General features: G+C 40.7%; 1 protein-coding gene across 8 annotated transcripts in view; it reads right to left on the bottom strand.

Moving 5' to 3' along the window:
* LOC144953668 (unconventional myosin-IXa-like) overlaps positions 1 to 15,133 on the bottom strand; it is a 192,078-nt gene that overhangs the window by 83,858 nt on the left and 93,087 nt on the right. For all 8 annotated transcript variants that reach the window (XM_078884247.1, XM_078884257.1, XM_078884251.1 and 5 more), the window contains exons 10-11: positions 11,703 to 11,819; positions 2,466 to 2,600 (exon numbers count right to left, since the gene is read on the bottom strand). In XM_078884247.1, coding sequence (XP_078740373.1) covers positions 2,466 to 2,600; positions 11,703 to 11,819 — 252 coding nt within the window. The remainder of the gene's footprint in view (positions 1 to 2,465; positions 2,601 to 11,702; positions 11,820 to 15,133) is intronic.

The raw sequence follows: 15,133 nt of genomic DNA, 5'->3' as shown, positions 1-15,133 counted from the left end.
GACAGTAACAATGTGCATTTTTAGAGTCGCGTACGCAGCGCTTGGTAATCGGTCGCGATGAGATGAAAATGTAATGTTGCCAAAAGGACATCCATTATTAAAAGTTAATTTTTAAAGTATTCCACTCTTAGCCATCGTCGCAAATTCATTGGTGAAGTCGAGGCAGTTTTGTTTTCATCCTCAGCCATTTCATACCACATGCTTCAGGAAGCACTAACTGACCTTTGCCGATGCCATCATCTAAGCCCTAAGCTGCGACGTTCCGTAAGCATGCAAATGCTGTACGTTCGTCGACACGAAATGCCCATTTGAGATTGAAAGAGCAGCTTGGTGTAACCGCATCTCAAGATGCTGTACAAAAACAATGGCATGTGCATCATGGGGATAGGCGGTGTGTGTACGCTTAAAAAAATGTTTAGACATTGATTGGCAGAGAGCAGAAGAGGAAGGCATTGAGAGTGGACAGGAACAGGGCCAGTGGGTGGGGGTCCAAGACGACTGAGACAGCACAGGAGATAAGCAATCTCCCAGAGACCAAAGGTTGAATTGGGATTTCGCCAGGAGGCTTGTCAATGCCCCAAAGTCAACCATCCATGGAATAAAGAACCAAATCAGGGTGTGTACACTTCAATCGCTTTGCCTGATATACACTTAGATGGTCCCTCTAAATTCAAGCACTATAGACAGATATAAACAGTTTAGTTCCACGTTTTTACACATCAAAACATAATTGACTCAACTTTTACAGTTTTTATTGAAAATTTTCGGTGTTCAAAAAAACTCAACTATATCCGAATCTATTTAAATGATCTTGGGCCCATTGTCTTTTAAGCATGATAGCCAGAGCAAAGTTCAAACCAAGAAGCCTGGAATTTCGTTTACAAAACAATTGACATCTAGAATCAAGGTGAGTTCTACTGAAAGTTCACGCATGTTTTGAGACGATTGGGTTATCCATTTTTTCTTCCAGAAAAGTGCTCAAAAGTTAAACGTTAACCTGCAGGTCACCTATTAATTTGGCAAAACAGCTTCAAGAATGCATCCAATGTGAATATAAGGGAGCTAACCATGCACTGCAATGGCAATAAAGGCAGAAAGATCCCATGAGGGGAAGAGCATTGCCAGCTTCCCGAGCCCATAAATGGTGAGAGAGTATGGGACCGCGTTTCGACATTGACGAGCCTTCAGGTGTAATGGCTTCCACGGAGCTCCCACACACATCGTGGCCACTGAAGCGCAGATTCTTCCCGTAATAAACACACCCGGCACCGTGGCACCATCAACCCTGCCGAACGAGTTAGGCTGCAAAGTTTATAGTTTAACTGATGGAGGAGGCCGAGTTACTTAACGTCCACATCGGCTTGCCCGTGGAGAGGGCATTTTCAGTACCCAAAACGGATAAGTTTGAACACATTACTCTGCCATTTTTCATATTTAACAATGATGCATGGGCTGCCTCGCTAGGACTAAGTGGCTTAGTCGCTGTTAATGGAAGCTCACCAAATGCACAGAATGAATATTACAGAGAAGTGAGAGAAGCATTTTTAAATTCTGCCAACGAGTCATTGTACTTTCAAACAAACTGTAAACTGTTTTGTAATCCCAAAAATGATTCAAGAGACATTACCAATCGTAAACGAGGAATACCCTAAAACATGCTGTGATGCACAAGTGTTAAGCATTCCAAAAACAATGGAAGTACTTTAATCCAAAGGAAATTTGTTGTAATGGAAGAAACTAGCTGCTTCATACGACTTGTGGAATTTATCAGAATGCTGTTGACCTATTTAACAGTTAACATTTATTGAAAAAATATATATTTAATCTATGCTTTACAATAGCATTACTGTACATATTGTTATTCATTCAATTACGTGCATTATGAATGGACTGTTGTTTATTTAGAAAGATTACAACACATTTAACGAGTTATTGATGGTAAAAAGTCATTTTAAACGTCTCAGTGCTGTAACTGAACAATAAACTCAGCAATGGTTTAATTCAGATTAAAATTAATGATAACCCAACTAGAATGCGTGTGTCTGTATAACATATCCATCCATGTTTATTCTCACGTAAGCATGTTCAGAAAATGAGCGAAAAGCCAAAGCTGCTTTTCAACACAGAAACAGTTGAATGTATACATTGAAATATAATCAAATTCAGCGCCATCACAAATGAACAACCTTTTCGGCTAAATACAAAGTTTCCCATGTAACTGGAATACAGTGAGCAACATGAGTTTAGAAACAGAAAGGTAACTTCAGCAGGCTTTTGCATGATCAAACACATGTTCTCGCCTCTAATGAGTAACCGACTGCCACAAAACCTTATGCGTATCAACACTTTAGTGTAGTGGCAAGATATCTTACAAATCCCTGCATTGCTGGTGCTCAAGATATGCAAGAGGGTGCAGGAAGAGAGTATTGCTGAAGGAATGCAAAGAATGAACAGATTGTGCTCACCTGCTCAATCTTGAATACATGTTGATTGAAGTAATACTGAAGACATTCATTGGCATAATTGATGCAGAACTGCTCAAAGCTGTTGTTTTCAAAGTCTTCAAACCCGAAAATGTCCAGCACCCCGATGGAAAGACCCTGGGGGGGGGGGGGGCAAAAGTCAAAACGCTACAATGAAGCCTCGGGGTTACACAAATACACAATGAGTGCCGAACACACATATACACACAAATATGTTTCTTGTCTTTTAAACAGCTCAAGAGCTCAGAGCGTTCATCCTCCTGTCACAAGGGGCGATTGGTCACATTTGATTTCCCCACGCGATGTTGTTTTATTTGCTGTTATATTTGGTGTTATATTTCATGATTATACTTGCCATTATCCATAATGGAGGATTTTTTGCATTAGATCGCATAAATATATGAATGTGTAGTTAAACCCGCCACCACCCGACACAGCCAACTAGTAAGGGTTGTCACGTAAACAGAACATGCCGATTCGTCACTAGTACAGCACACCGGTGTGTTGGAGAGCCAAGCCACAACATTTACAATCTGAGTACAACGTTTCGCCAGTAATTACAACTAGCTTCATCAGGCGACAGCCAGATTTGTGAAGTCCACCTGTTTCGTTCCTTAACTAGAGGCGTAGACATGGTGACCACGCTTCTGCGCTCTTGTGCAAAGTGTGGGGGGAGGGGGTTACCGAGTCAACGTACATTATGCATACACATTATGCGAACCCTTTGATCTTGTCCTTCCTGCCCATTGTGTGTATTAAAATAGCCGTACCAACGTAATCCCTATTGATGAAGTATGGTGGCCTGTATAGGTATGTATTTAAACAATGTATTTTTTGATGATTCGCTTCCACGCAGCACTAAGTCGGTAGCTATCCGAACGGTTAAATCATTTTTATTTCTTTCAATTTCGATAGATAGTTTTGCACAGAACTTCAACATTATTAAAATCAATTGAGTGTCATTGTTGGCACGCGTGTTCTGCTACTGCTGACAGTTGTATTTGGGAGTATTTAATATTTCTCTGATTTTCTTTTAGTCTCATGCTGATCATTCTTCCTGTTTGCCCAACATAACATTTGCCACAAGTACAGTTAATCCTGTACACACCTTCTGTTGATAGCTTCGGTAATACATCTTTTGTACCAGATATTAATTTCTGAATTTTATGTACCGTGCCAAATCTGACTCAGATGTTTTGTTTTTCCAAACATCTGGCTAGTTTATTAATTACTCCCGCAATGTATGGTATTTTGATCGGACAGGGTCGAAATGGTAAAAGAACACAGCGTTTACGGAAAGAAAACGCATACCGACGCCTATCTGAATGCAGAGTCACACCCTCACCCCGCACAGAAATCTGCTCTTATCAAGACGCTCATTCATCGTGCTAAGAAAGTGTCAGATGGTGACAGTCTGACAAGTGAAATTAAACATGTTAAAGAAGTGCTGCAAATGAACGCTTACAATGAACAGGGCATTGAATGCCAAAACCAAATAAAATAACACAAGCATTGAAACTGCCCAAGTAATTAAAAGATCAAAATACCGTAGATTGTGGGAGTAACTGATATACTAGCCAGATGTTTAGAAAAACAAAACATCCGAGTCAGATTTGGCACGGTACATAATGCACATGCATAATGTATGTTGACTCATTAACCCCCCCCCCCACTTTGCGCAAGAGCGCAGAAGCGTGGTCACCACATCTACGCCTCTATATAAGGAACAAAACAGGTGGACTTCTCCACAAATCTGGCTGTTGCCTGATGAAGCTAGTTGTAATTACTGGTGAAACGTCGTACTCAGATTGTAAATGTTGTGGCTTGGCTCTCCAACACACCGGCGTGCTGTACTCGTGACAAATTGGCCACGTTCTGTTTACGTGACAACCCTTACTAGTTGGCCGTGTCGGGTGGTGGCGGGTTTAACGACACATTTATATATTTACGCTATCTAACCCAAAAAAACTTCTATTATGGATGATATTGGTCACGAAAGCCTACGTGTTAAACTGACTTGGCATTATATTTTACGTTGTATTTCCATGTTACCTGCCAGTGTAGCTTGAATGGTGCATGACCTGAATTGCTGTTTTCCTCAAACGTGTTTGCTACTCACTATCTGCAATGCTATGATATTCATGCTGCAGTTATTTTTCTCAAAAAGGTCCTCCAAGAGTCATTCTTGTAAATCAGCTTAAGGCTAAATGTTTCTTTCCCATGTAAATAAATAAAAGAAATCAATACATGTAATCAATCGATCCTTGAATTTGCTAGGGATCATGTAGCACTCTTGATTATTGGCTGTAATGCTTGAACGAAATGGCTAAACATTGCTAATAATTTCACACGTTCTCAACGAGCAAGAGTGCAGAATGTTTTTACGAGGCCTTGTCTTACAAAACCCCCACTTCAAGAAATGAACAATTGAACCCATGGAAATTGGTCGAGTGGATGTGTGTTTAACATTAGGGTATCTCATTTCAGACTTAGACGAATCTCAAATGGCCAACCCAAAGTATTGTAAAGTAACAGTTGAAATAAGACACATGATTATTGAGGCACTGAGTGGATGGAGTGTACTGACCATGAAATGTATTGTTACCCCAGGCATGTCATTTATAATTGATCTGTAGAAAAACATTCAATACCATTGTCACAATAAAAGGTGCATTTATGCATCAAATATTAAAACTGAAAATAAAATAATTAAAATAGGAGCTTTTAGATATCAATGTAATGATGCATTTTCTAAAAAGCATACTGGTAATGTTCCGATGAGCGAGTCAAAAAATAAACATAACTGCATCTCTCAGTAAGGTAATACCAAGGTAATACCGATTGCCTTCACACTCACATCTGCTGCTGTCACTTCTCCTAATGCAGATCTTGTTCAGGGCCAGCCTAGCCCTGATCTCAGAGAGAATAAGATTGCTCCGATTTGAACTCTCTTACAATGAGATTTAGCATTCACAGAAAAAAATGTCTACATCTGATTGGGAGCCTGTTCGATAACATGACAGCTTCTTCAGCCGCCTTCATGTCAGCCAAATGTAAAATTAACCTGATTGCCAAATTCAGCCTACTGTCGAAGAAGAAGCCTGATCCACATATGAAAAAGTTAGACGTGAACAAGATTGTTATCAATCAGAGTAACAGCCAATTTCTGACAGCCTAAAATCGGTACTAAAGGGTTGAATTTCGCAGTGGTAGCCAATGTTTTCATGGAAAAATTTGAGACAGGTGCCATCCAGGCATCCACCCTACGTCCTTCCTTGTGGAAGAGATACGTAGATGACACGTTCGTCATCCGGCCACATGGCCCGCTAGCACTGAACCAATTCTTCAACCACATAAATTCCATACACCCAGCCATCAAATTCACCATGTAAGTGGAAAAAGATGGCAAGTTACCATTCTTGGATGTTTTAATCGAAAAGAAAGATGGCTCATTTGAGACACTGTCTGCAGGAAAGCCACCCACACGGATGCCTATCTAAAACCTGACTCCCACCACCATCCAGCCCAGAAGAATTCCTCATCAAAACCCTACACCATAGGGCCCCGTTGCATCTACGACCAGCACCACCTAGCCAGTGAACTGGGGCACGTACACCAAGCCCTCAAGATGAATGGATATTCGGACCAGACAATCCGCAAAGCTGTCACCCCAACCGTGGGAAAAAAACATCTGAGGACCCAATCAAAACCATCACCTTGCCATACATAGCAGGGGTCATCAAAACATATTTCAAAAATAATTAACAAACACAAGATCCAGGTTCGATTCAACACAATACATAAAATTAGTGATCTGATCCCATCTGTGAAGGATGTGATCCCTGACATGCAATACCCCGGTGTCTATAAACTAAGCTGTGTCTGCAGCAGTAGTTATATTGGGGAAACTAAACGACATGTCTCGGACCGTGTTCGTGAACGCAAGGCGGATCTGAAACACGGCAGGACCAATACCTCGGCTGTGGCTGATCATTGTTTTAACGGTGTGGGCTCACACGATATTGACTTTTTCCAAGACGAAGGTACTCTGCAAACCCACTGGCTATCATATAAGATTTGTTCATGAAGCCATCCAGATATATAAACATAGACACAACTTCAACCGAGAAGATGGGTACAAATTGAGCAATCATTGGAAGGACGTGATTAACCAGGTAAAGTCTGAACTTGATATGAAGTTTCCATCCTTTCTACCGATGTTAACCGACTCTCTGAGTTGCATTACTAGGCTGGATGTCTTTGTATTGACAGGCTGGGTGTCCACTGCCCCAGCCTTTGTGGTTGGACCACCTCTAGCTCCACCCACCTACCTTGATGCACCCATCTCAGGCCTAGAAAAACCTTGTCTCAGCAGCTTTCTCTCTCTCTCACCTGAAGACGATTGCTTGTGTTGCGATCGAAATGTCGTGATCTATCATTTTTTATTTACGTGATTTAACCGAAAGACCCAGGAGTATACACATCTCTCAGTGTTTGTTGGGTCATTTTGTCGTACAACAAAAACTGATTCTTCTTAGGACGTTGAAAAAAGTCACAATTAAAATGTACCTATCATATAATTAATAATTTCTCATTTGCATACGCATGAGTTTGTCTATGCTAAGTTAAGAGAAAACAGAACTCACTTGAGCAAAAGGAGAAAAGAATTGAGATAATGTAAACTTAATATTCTATAGGTCTTTTGGTAAAGCCACGTAGATAGAAAAATAAAATATATATCACGACGTTTCGATCGCGACACAAGCAATCGTCTTCAGGTGAGAGAGAGAGCTGCTGAGACAAGGTCTTATATAGGCCTGAGATGGGTGCATCAAGATAGGTGGGTGGAGCTAGAGATGGTGAGAGATTAGCATGTCAATGGCTGGGGCAGTGGCCTTTGTATTGTGAGAGATCAACTTAATAATTTACAGTCCTTTGCCAATTCACAACACAAAGGTTTTTCTGTGCCATGTCAGTTATGGGAGTTGTTTTGGCTATACTTCATGCCATTGGTCAGTCCAGGTTGGCAAAGGGGGGACAAGGACTGATTTAGATATCGCCACTGATATCTGCTGTGGCCGGGTCACCGGGTTTTGTTGCAATGTGCTAATCACTGCGCCACTGCTCACCACTGCTCCCAAATAACTATAACATTCCTCCGTTATCTTAATGGGGTTGCTTGTTTACTCATTAACCAGGATGGCTAACAAGGCGTATAATCAGCTCTCAGCTATGGATCAAAATGTTAATTAACTGCATTAACATCCGAGTCCGAATCCATGTGTATCTATGTATGATAGTATGTATACATGTATGATAGTATGTATACACTTAGGTATACACTTAGGTGTACAGCTTAACAGTCTTGGAAATGTCATCCGGATGTATTCAGGTTATGAATGTTTGAAGAGAACATTGGTCAGTCTTATTAGCCACCTCAACCCCCGTCTACCGAGCAACGAGTAGAAGCAGCAAATTGCTTGTGGTAGGTGAGAAGAAGTGTGGATACATCCACCTCGACCATCCCAATTGATTAGGGTGCAATATGTGGTTAATAGCCTCCTGAAAGTGAGAGGCTCTGCACTTGCAATGGTGTGAAGACCATCTCTCAAAGCCAATTGGTTTTCCACTCATCTTTTATTTACAGCTCTGAGCCATTGGTGTAAATTCGACATTGCTAAGATGGGGAAAGTATTTCCATAGGATAACCACTGTTTACTTTCCCACAATATTATTGACCCCAGAGTGATTAAGGAGTAAGTTGACCCCAGAGTGGAATTTAACTCTCGCAAACCTTTTGTAAATTCAACTAAAAACTGTGCCCTCTTTTGCTTTGCCACCGATATATCCGGCTGAATACTACCGGTGTCCCTTGCTTTATGTGGTAGTTGCGTTCGAAAAAAAGAGGGCGCACAAAGCAAAACCACACAAGACAGCTGTCTGCCGAGTAGCGCAGACAGTACACGCACACACAATGTTGTCCCACGTCCGACCGCATAGCCGCATGAGTCAATTCAAACTAATTTTGAGAAAAAAAGATAGCCGCATATATGCGACATCGCACAAACCAAACCCACGCAGAACGAGGGAAACCTGTATTCGCAGTTATTTTTATTTCTTATTAAATATATGTACCTGTGGGGGCTTTGAATGTTACCCTATTTCAACATGAACAAGCGAACTGACTAGAGGAAGACTAAACACACAACGTTCCTGCAAACCGCACGAGCAACCTGTACAATTGTATTTGACGGTGCTGCAGTGCCTTGGCGACAAAAATGTCTGAAGTCGTGAAATTGAAATGCTGACAAACGTGGCGGTGAGTTACTTAACTGGAATGCACTTGAGATATTATATTTATTCAAAAGTGTGTTTTATGAAAAAAAACATGTTAAAGCCCAAAATGTATAAACATTAATCATATCCCAGTGCCAATGACTTTTTTTAAGGATGGCTAGCTATTTATTTGGCAGCCAAATCACACTCAATTGCATTCCAGCATTTATTGTGGTATGTGTAACATTCTGCATGTTGTCTCGAAATAAAAACAAGCGCAAATAAATGTGCGCTGAATGTTCAACAACTGAACAACTGCCAGGAATTCCAGTGAGGCACAGCATAGAGCAACAAGAACAATAGGTAAGTTTGAAGTCAAAAGATGGGCTTGTCTAGGAAGCACGTGAATTGTTTACATTATTTGTAATCAAAACTCAGGGATAACTAAATGCGCTATTAAAGCAAAATCGACAAAGAAAACTTGGAAACATTTAGGGAGGAACGATTCATACCTCCAATCTCTACAATGCCATGAATTGTCACAATTCGTGTAACAATGAGGACTTAACAATCCTCATTGTAACATCGTGTTGAATGTTAGCTCCTCCAGTGGCTCGAGCGGTGACATGAACCCATTAATAAAACCCACACAAGTAAAAAAAAACGTACTCTCAAAGGATTGTACGCATGTGTTGTGAGCTTACGAATCAATATCAACCAATAATTTTAAGCATAATTTCAACAATAAACATTAATAATTAGTTCAGTATTTTTGTTATGACAAATATAGACAACTCTAAAACTCTTTGGTTCTTTCGGTAAAGTCACGTAGAAAATCAAATCAAATAATAATAGAATACGACAAAGGCAGACACACATGCGTCTCGCTCGGTGTGTCTCTGCATGTGTGTCAGCCTGTGTTATTTCCGTGTCTGTGTTTTATCATTTATTCTTACCTAATGATGGCTGCTTGTGTTGCAACAGTAACATAGTATTCTATTGCTATAATAATAGGGTTTTCCCCTTTTTTCTGGCAACAAAACTGAAACCTTTTTACGAGGATTCATGTCTGCATTAACCACAATACTTGCAGTCAAAATGAAAACAAAAAACACACCGATAATATATTGATTTAAAGCTTTCGTGACTGCAGGGATTCATATTCTTGGTTCTTTCGGTAAAGCCACGTAGAAGGGAAATAATAAAATAATAAAAATATTAAACAATATTTTTATTGTTTAATAAAAAATATTTATTTTTATAATTTTTCTTCTATGTGACTTTACCGAAAAAACCAAGAAAAATTCATATATTATCAGTGTGTTTTTTTCATTTTGACTGCAAGTATTGTGGTTAATGCAGACATGAATCCTTGTAAAAAGGTTTCAGTTTTGTTGCCAGAAAAAAGGGGAAAACCCCTATTATTATATTTTGGTACTGGCAAAGGAGGTCTAATGATATTTTATTATTATTTTATTTGATTTTCTACGTGACTTTACCGAAAGAACCAAAGAGTAATTCCTTGCAGTCGCGAAAGCTTCTAATCTAGTTTGAACTCTAAAACTATTAACTGAAGATAAAATTTGTTTGCGGATGCTGCTGAAAAGGTGCAAAAGATACCTTCATGTTAACAGCACCACGTGTTACATGTGTGTGATGCGTCCCAACACACGTGTCACCCCTTGTTGGCCACAACTCAACAAGTTTTGAGATCACCACAGAAGCTAAGAGTCATTCAGAGAAGTGGAATAATTTTCTTGGAATAATAATAATAAACCATACAATTTTTTTACAATGAATCAACACTTAAAATTGTAAACAGTCAACTAACACCGTTGTTAAATACATATTAGATTTATTTCAAATGTAGCTGACTTTCCCCACAAGTTTTTGCTTTGACTGCATGGGCTGTTTGCACTTTATAAAGCGGCGTTTGTTAAAAAAATGCCAAATATTATTACATAACTAGATGCAGGCACCCGGGCAGACAGATACAAGTTTTCCGTGTTTTAGCGAAAGATGGTCACAAGGCATTGTGGAGGAAAAATGATGCTCAACAAGTCTCAGCATATTGAATATTGAACATACTGTATTTAAAGAGATGCCTGACCGAGCTGTCAAGTAAAAAAAATACGACAGTGGTTATTATAAGCTACGCGTGATGAAATAACAAGTGAGGATACTACTCGTCAGTATTTCAAAAGTCAACACATTTCCTTCTCGATTGAACAATGGAGCGATGCTCATTGTCCCATCGGTAGCTCTCAGCAAGCAGTGAAAATTCCACATTCCTATGGTAAAAGTCAATCTCTCCACAAAACTACCACTGCCACCCCCTGACTGGGAAATTAACACTCAACCTTGTAATTGTGAGGCGTGCACCCTACCCACAGGGCAGACCCTACAGAAGGGTTGCGCTGTGGGCAGCACACAACTCTGTTACATACAGTTGGATGCTGCTGTAACGTTCAACAGTTTAGCCTAGGGACATACATTTCATTCTGGCTTGCACACCTTTCAACACACATAAATTGTCCTTGGCTAGGACAGTACATGAGCCCTGGCACGTTTATGAACTGCCACAATTCTGTGACTCTATTATTTCTTCATCACTTCTTGTTTTAACACTCAGATGAACAGCAGTGCCTCAATGTGAAAAGAAAAAAAACATCTCTAGCATTGTGGCAGTACCACTGACTTGACCACATGAGACTCCTCTAAATACCTGGGAGTCACCAACCCAGAAAAAACTCCACAACACAGCCACAGGGGTCGTGTGAACCCATTAAATAAACACAGTACACACACACCCGAAATTAAAAACATTGATCCTCGCACACGTGATTCAAATGCTTAATTATGCATTGCCCACCTCTAATACTTTCCCTGTTATGTGACATGGGGATTCGTTGTGCAATCCGCGCCGCGGAGAACTTTGCATACCTTGACGTGTTCACTGCGCTCCATTTTGTAGAGCAGGGCATGGTTAATGCGGAGGACGATCCAGTCAAAAAGCGCACTGTACAGCGACTTGGCCATCGAGTCCCGAGCCGTCACCGCCTGCGTGACGAGACCGCGCGCGTGGGTTAGGGAAACGAGCAGCACAACGCAAGCAGGCCGCACTGCAACAGGGTCCCCCGCCGATCACTTGCAAGGGCAATGAACAAAAATAATACCAATTTCTGAAAAGTGATGCCGGTTATTTTACAATTCTGTCCTGTTGTCCTTCCCCCTGGCACGGTTGGCGACGTACGGTGCAAGAGAAGTTCAACATATGTACAATGCTACAGACGGTACAAGAAGGGGAGAGATAACGTGTACAATTCTCATGTTGGTGGAGGGTCATTTAAGTCTGGTGGATGACTGTCTTCGCATTTTCCTATTAGATCCGCGAAGACGATTACTCCGCCAGGCTCCATGGCTCTCCGCCAACTCCTGAATCATGTTCCACATGTACCCACGTAGATATATATACAGCACAGTATATGAAAACACACACACACGACAGCGTGTCAAAATGTTTTGTGGAAACAAAATATAGTTCAGTAATGTTGAGCTTATTTTATAAGCTCCAACTTAATTTTCTAATTACACTGAGCATCAGGATATTATAGTGGCCTGTCTGCTTGTCACTGGGACATATTTCAATAATGTATATTCTTTGGTTCCCGCCACCTCTGGGAAATGACAAGAATGTGCCAACGTGCCATCAGCAATAAAGTGGATAACAAAGACATAATTCACAAGAGTATGGCAATGAATGATGGCAATAGCCCAAGTGCTGAATTGGAAAATTATCTGCAATGAGAGAGCTTAAAGTGAGTGATTGTTCCTATGTTATTATGGTTAGAGGTCTCCCTTGCTAAGACATTCATCTCAATGGTCTCTCGCATTAAGGCAATGAAAGTCCAGTATTGTAAGCCAAAGAAGTGACCACAACAAAAATTCCCACCTGTGAATCTGCATATGAGTCGAGGTGTATTTTGTTCTGGAAATATTTTGACCACTCTTTTACTTATAGTTTTGAAATGTGAATTTAACACTTGTAAGTCATGTACTCAGAAAATATTAACGTCACCTATGTAGAAGTTGTAAGCACAGCCTTTCACCCCATTATTAACATTTTTTACAGAGTAAAGATGAACTGTTTTAGAAATGACAGCACTGAAAATCCTCAAACATGAGCTGCGTCGTTACAATGTTGGGCACGGAATGTCCAGTGCCACCGTTTGGTTCGTAGTTACGCACTTAAACTATTAACGATTTTATTTTTATTTTATAAGGAAAGGCACACCAAGCTAGATAGCTTTTTCAGAATCGACCTGTCCACAAATGATAGCTCAACAAAGTGGATTATCACGTGTACATTTATAACAGCCAAAGTCTCTAAACGCATGTTTCTTAATGTGGAGGGGAAAACCAGAGGGCCCGGAGAAAAATCCACACGACCACGGGGAGAACATGCAAACTCCAAATATACAGGCGTCAAGGTCAGGATTTAACCCACAACCTCCTGTATACCAGGCGATGTAGTTAACACATTCCTGCGGAGGGAGCTGGTAGGCACGTTGGGTTGCTCGGTCAATGGCCAGGGTCAACCGCGGCGTGGTGTATTCTGCAAATATGGCCGACTGTGAGGGCGGGCACAAGCCGGCGTGAGTAGGTTAAACGTTGAGTTTTATAAGGGCACCACGGGGTGACCAGCCCCTCCCCACCCAGCCCCACCCCTCCCACCCCCCAACCCAGCCCCTCCCCACCCTCCCCACCCCACCCCTCCCCACCCAGCCCCTCCCAGCACAACGGACGGACACAATAATCCCCTGTGGGCTGGTGTAACCAGTGGGTTCCTACCAGTAACATATTTCCACTGTGGCACCAACTGAACAACAATGACCAAATAACTCCGAATGGTTCTTGTGTCATGGGGGCTGTGTGTGATTGCCCATGTACCACAGTCATTTGGTGTGTGCACCTATTTTTCTCATTTCTTCTCAGATATACTGTACTGGAGGAAGCATGTGAATTATAGATATATCATGTTGGTGGACGGCAGAATTATGAGCAGTCACTAGGATATCATTATCTTGTATTGAATAACTTGATTTATCGTGATTCAGAGTCGTGATTAATTTCAAGCGATTCTTTATCTAACAATGTGGTGAAAGAAAGTTACTCAAGGCATGATGTAAACCCATTATATACAAAATAAAAATGCAAACATCTAATTCCTAAACACATTATTCAATTAATAGAAGAAATCCAATCACCCGCGATCCAATCATCTGTGAATCCCTGTAATTTGAAGATTGTATAATTATTGGTGTTTGCAACTGCTCCCATAATCTGTAGCACACTGCGGCCATTTGAAAATGCTTCGTGGACTGCAAACCACGATCCATAAAAGTGGGCAGGGCTAACACAGAGCTGCAGGAGTGGAGGAGCTACAAAGAAATGTGGAGGAAATAAAAAAATTATCTTGCAATTTCAATGTAGTTGTTTGGTGATGTTTCATATAAAGTAATTTTTTTTACTTGCCAAAAAAAATCCTTTAACATTCACTCATATGGCAAATTTGCACAAGTCTTAGAAAAAACTGTAGCCTAATAAATCTGCAAATTTATCGTGGATTAATTTATGTTTGTGACGTGCAGCGCTTCCCAGGTAATCTGCGTATTTTTCGTGGATTAATGAAATCGTGTGGATAGTTCCTCCCATAATTCGCTGCCCACCGCATCGGCACGCATTTATTTCGCGAAAAATTTATCTCGCCTTCGCGGTCTCCCATGGATAGCAGGATCTGCTATATGGTCCCTCACATCAATGCATATTATTACATTTCTATGGTTTGTATCGTAAGGCCTAGACATTTTAGAAAGATCGGTGAATCAATGCATTGTTGCACTTGTACAGCAAACTATGCATTCTACAAGACTTTTCATTATGTTCTTTAATAACTCATGGTTACATGCTAAATATTTCCCATGATGCTGTAAGTAAAACGTACTTAAGAATTGAAACATTATAATGAAAGCCAACTGGCAGCCCATTAAAGAGTGAAATTCCATCAATAGGTGGAATTACATTTATTATCATTAAAGACATCAACGTCAGTGGAAACATGCAAAATAAACATAAAGCTCAATTTCAGAAATTGCAAGAGACATCTTAGCCCCTGTAAACTTGCACTGAGATACACACAAAGCAACGCCGTCATTTATAACCTGAAACGTTTGCTACATGACAATTCGTATTTTTTATGCAAATGTATGCTCGTCATTCCTCATCAATGTTTTAAACACAGAGCCTTTTTCCTTTTGACGCCTTTCTCAAGAGAGAAGACACTGGGCCTGGGGACAGCTGGTCCTGTTCCCATA

The sequence above is a fragment of the Lampetra fluviatilis genome, chromosome 3 (genome assembly GCF_964198595.1).
Source record: "Lampetra fluviatilis chromosome 3, kcLamFluv1.1, whole genome shotgun sequence".
In the NCBI taxonomy this organism is placed as follows: Eukaryota; Metazoa; Chordata; class Hyperoartia; order Petromyzontiformes; family Petromyzontidae; genus Lampetra; species Lampetra fluviatilis.
Note: the sequence above shows the minus strand (reverse complement) of the source record. Positions and strands in the feature narration are given on the sequence as shown.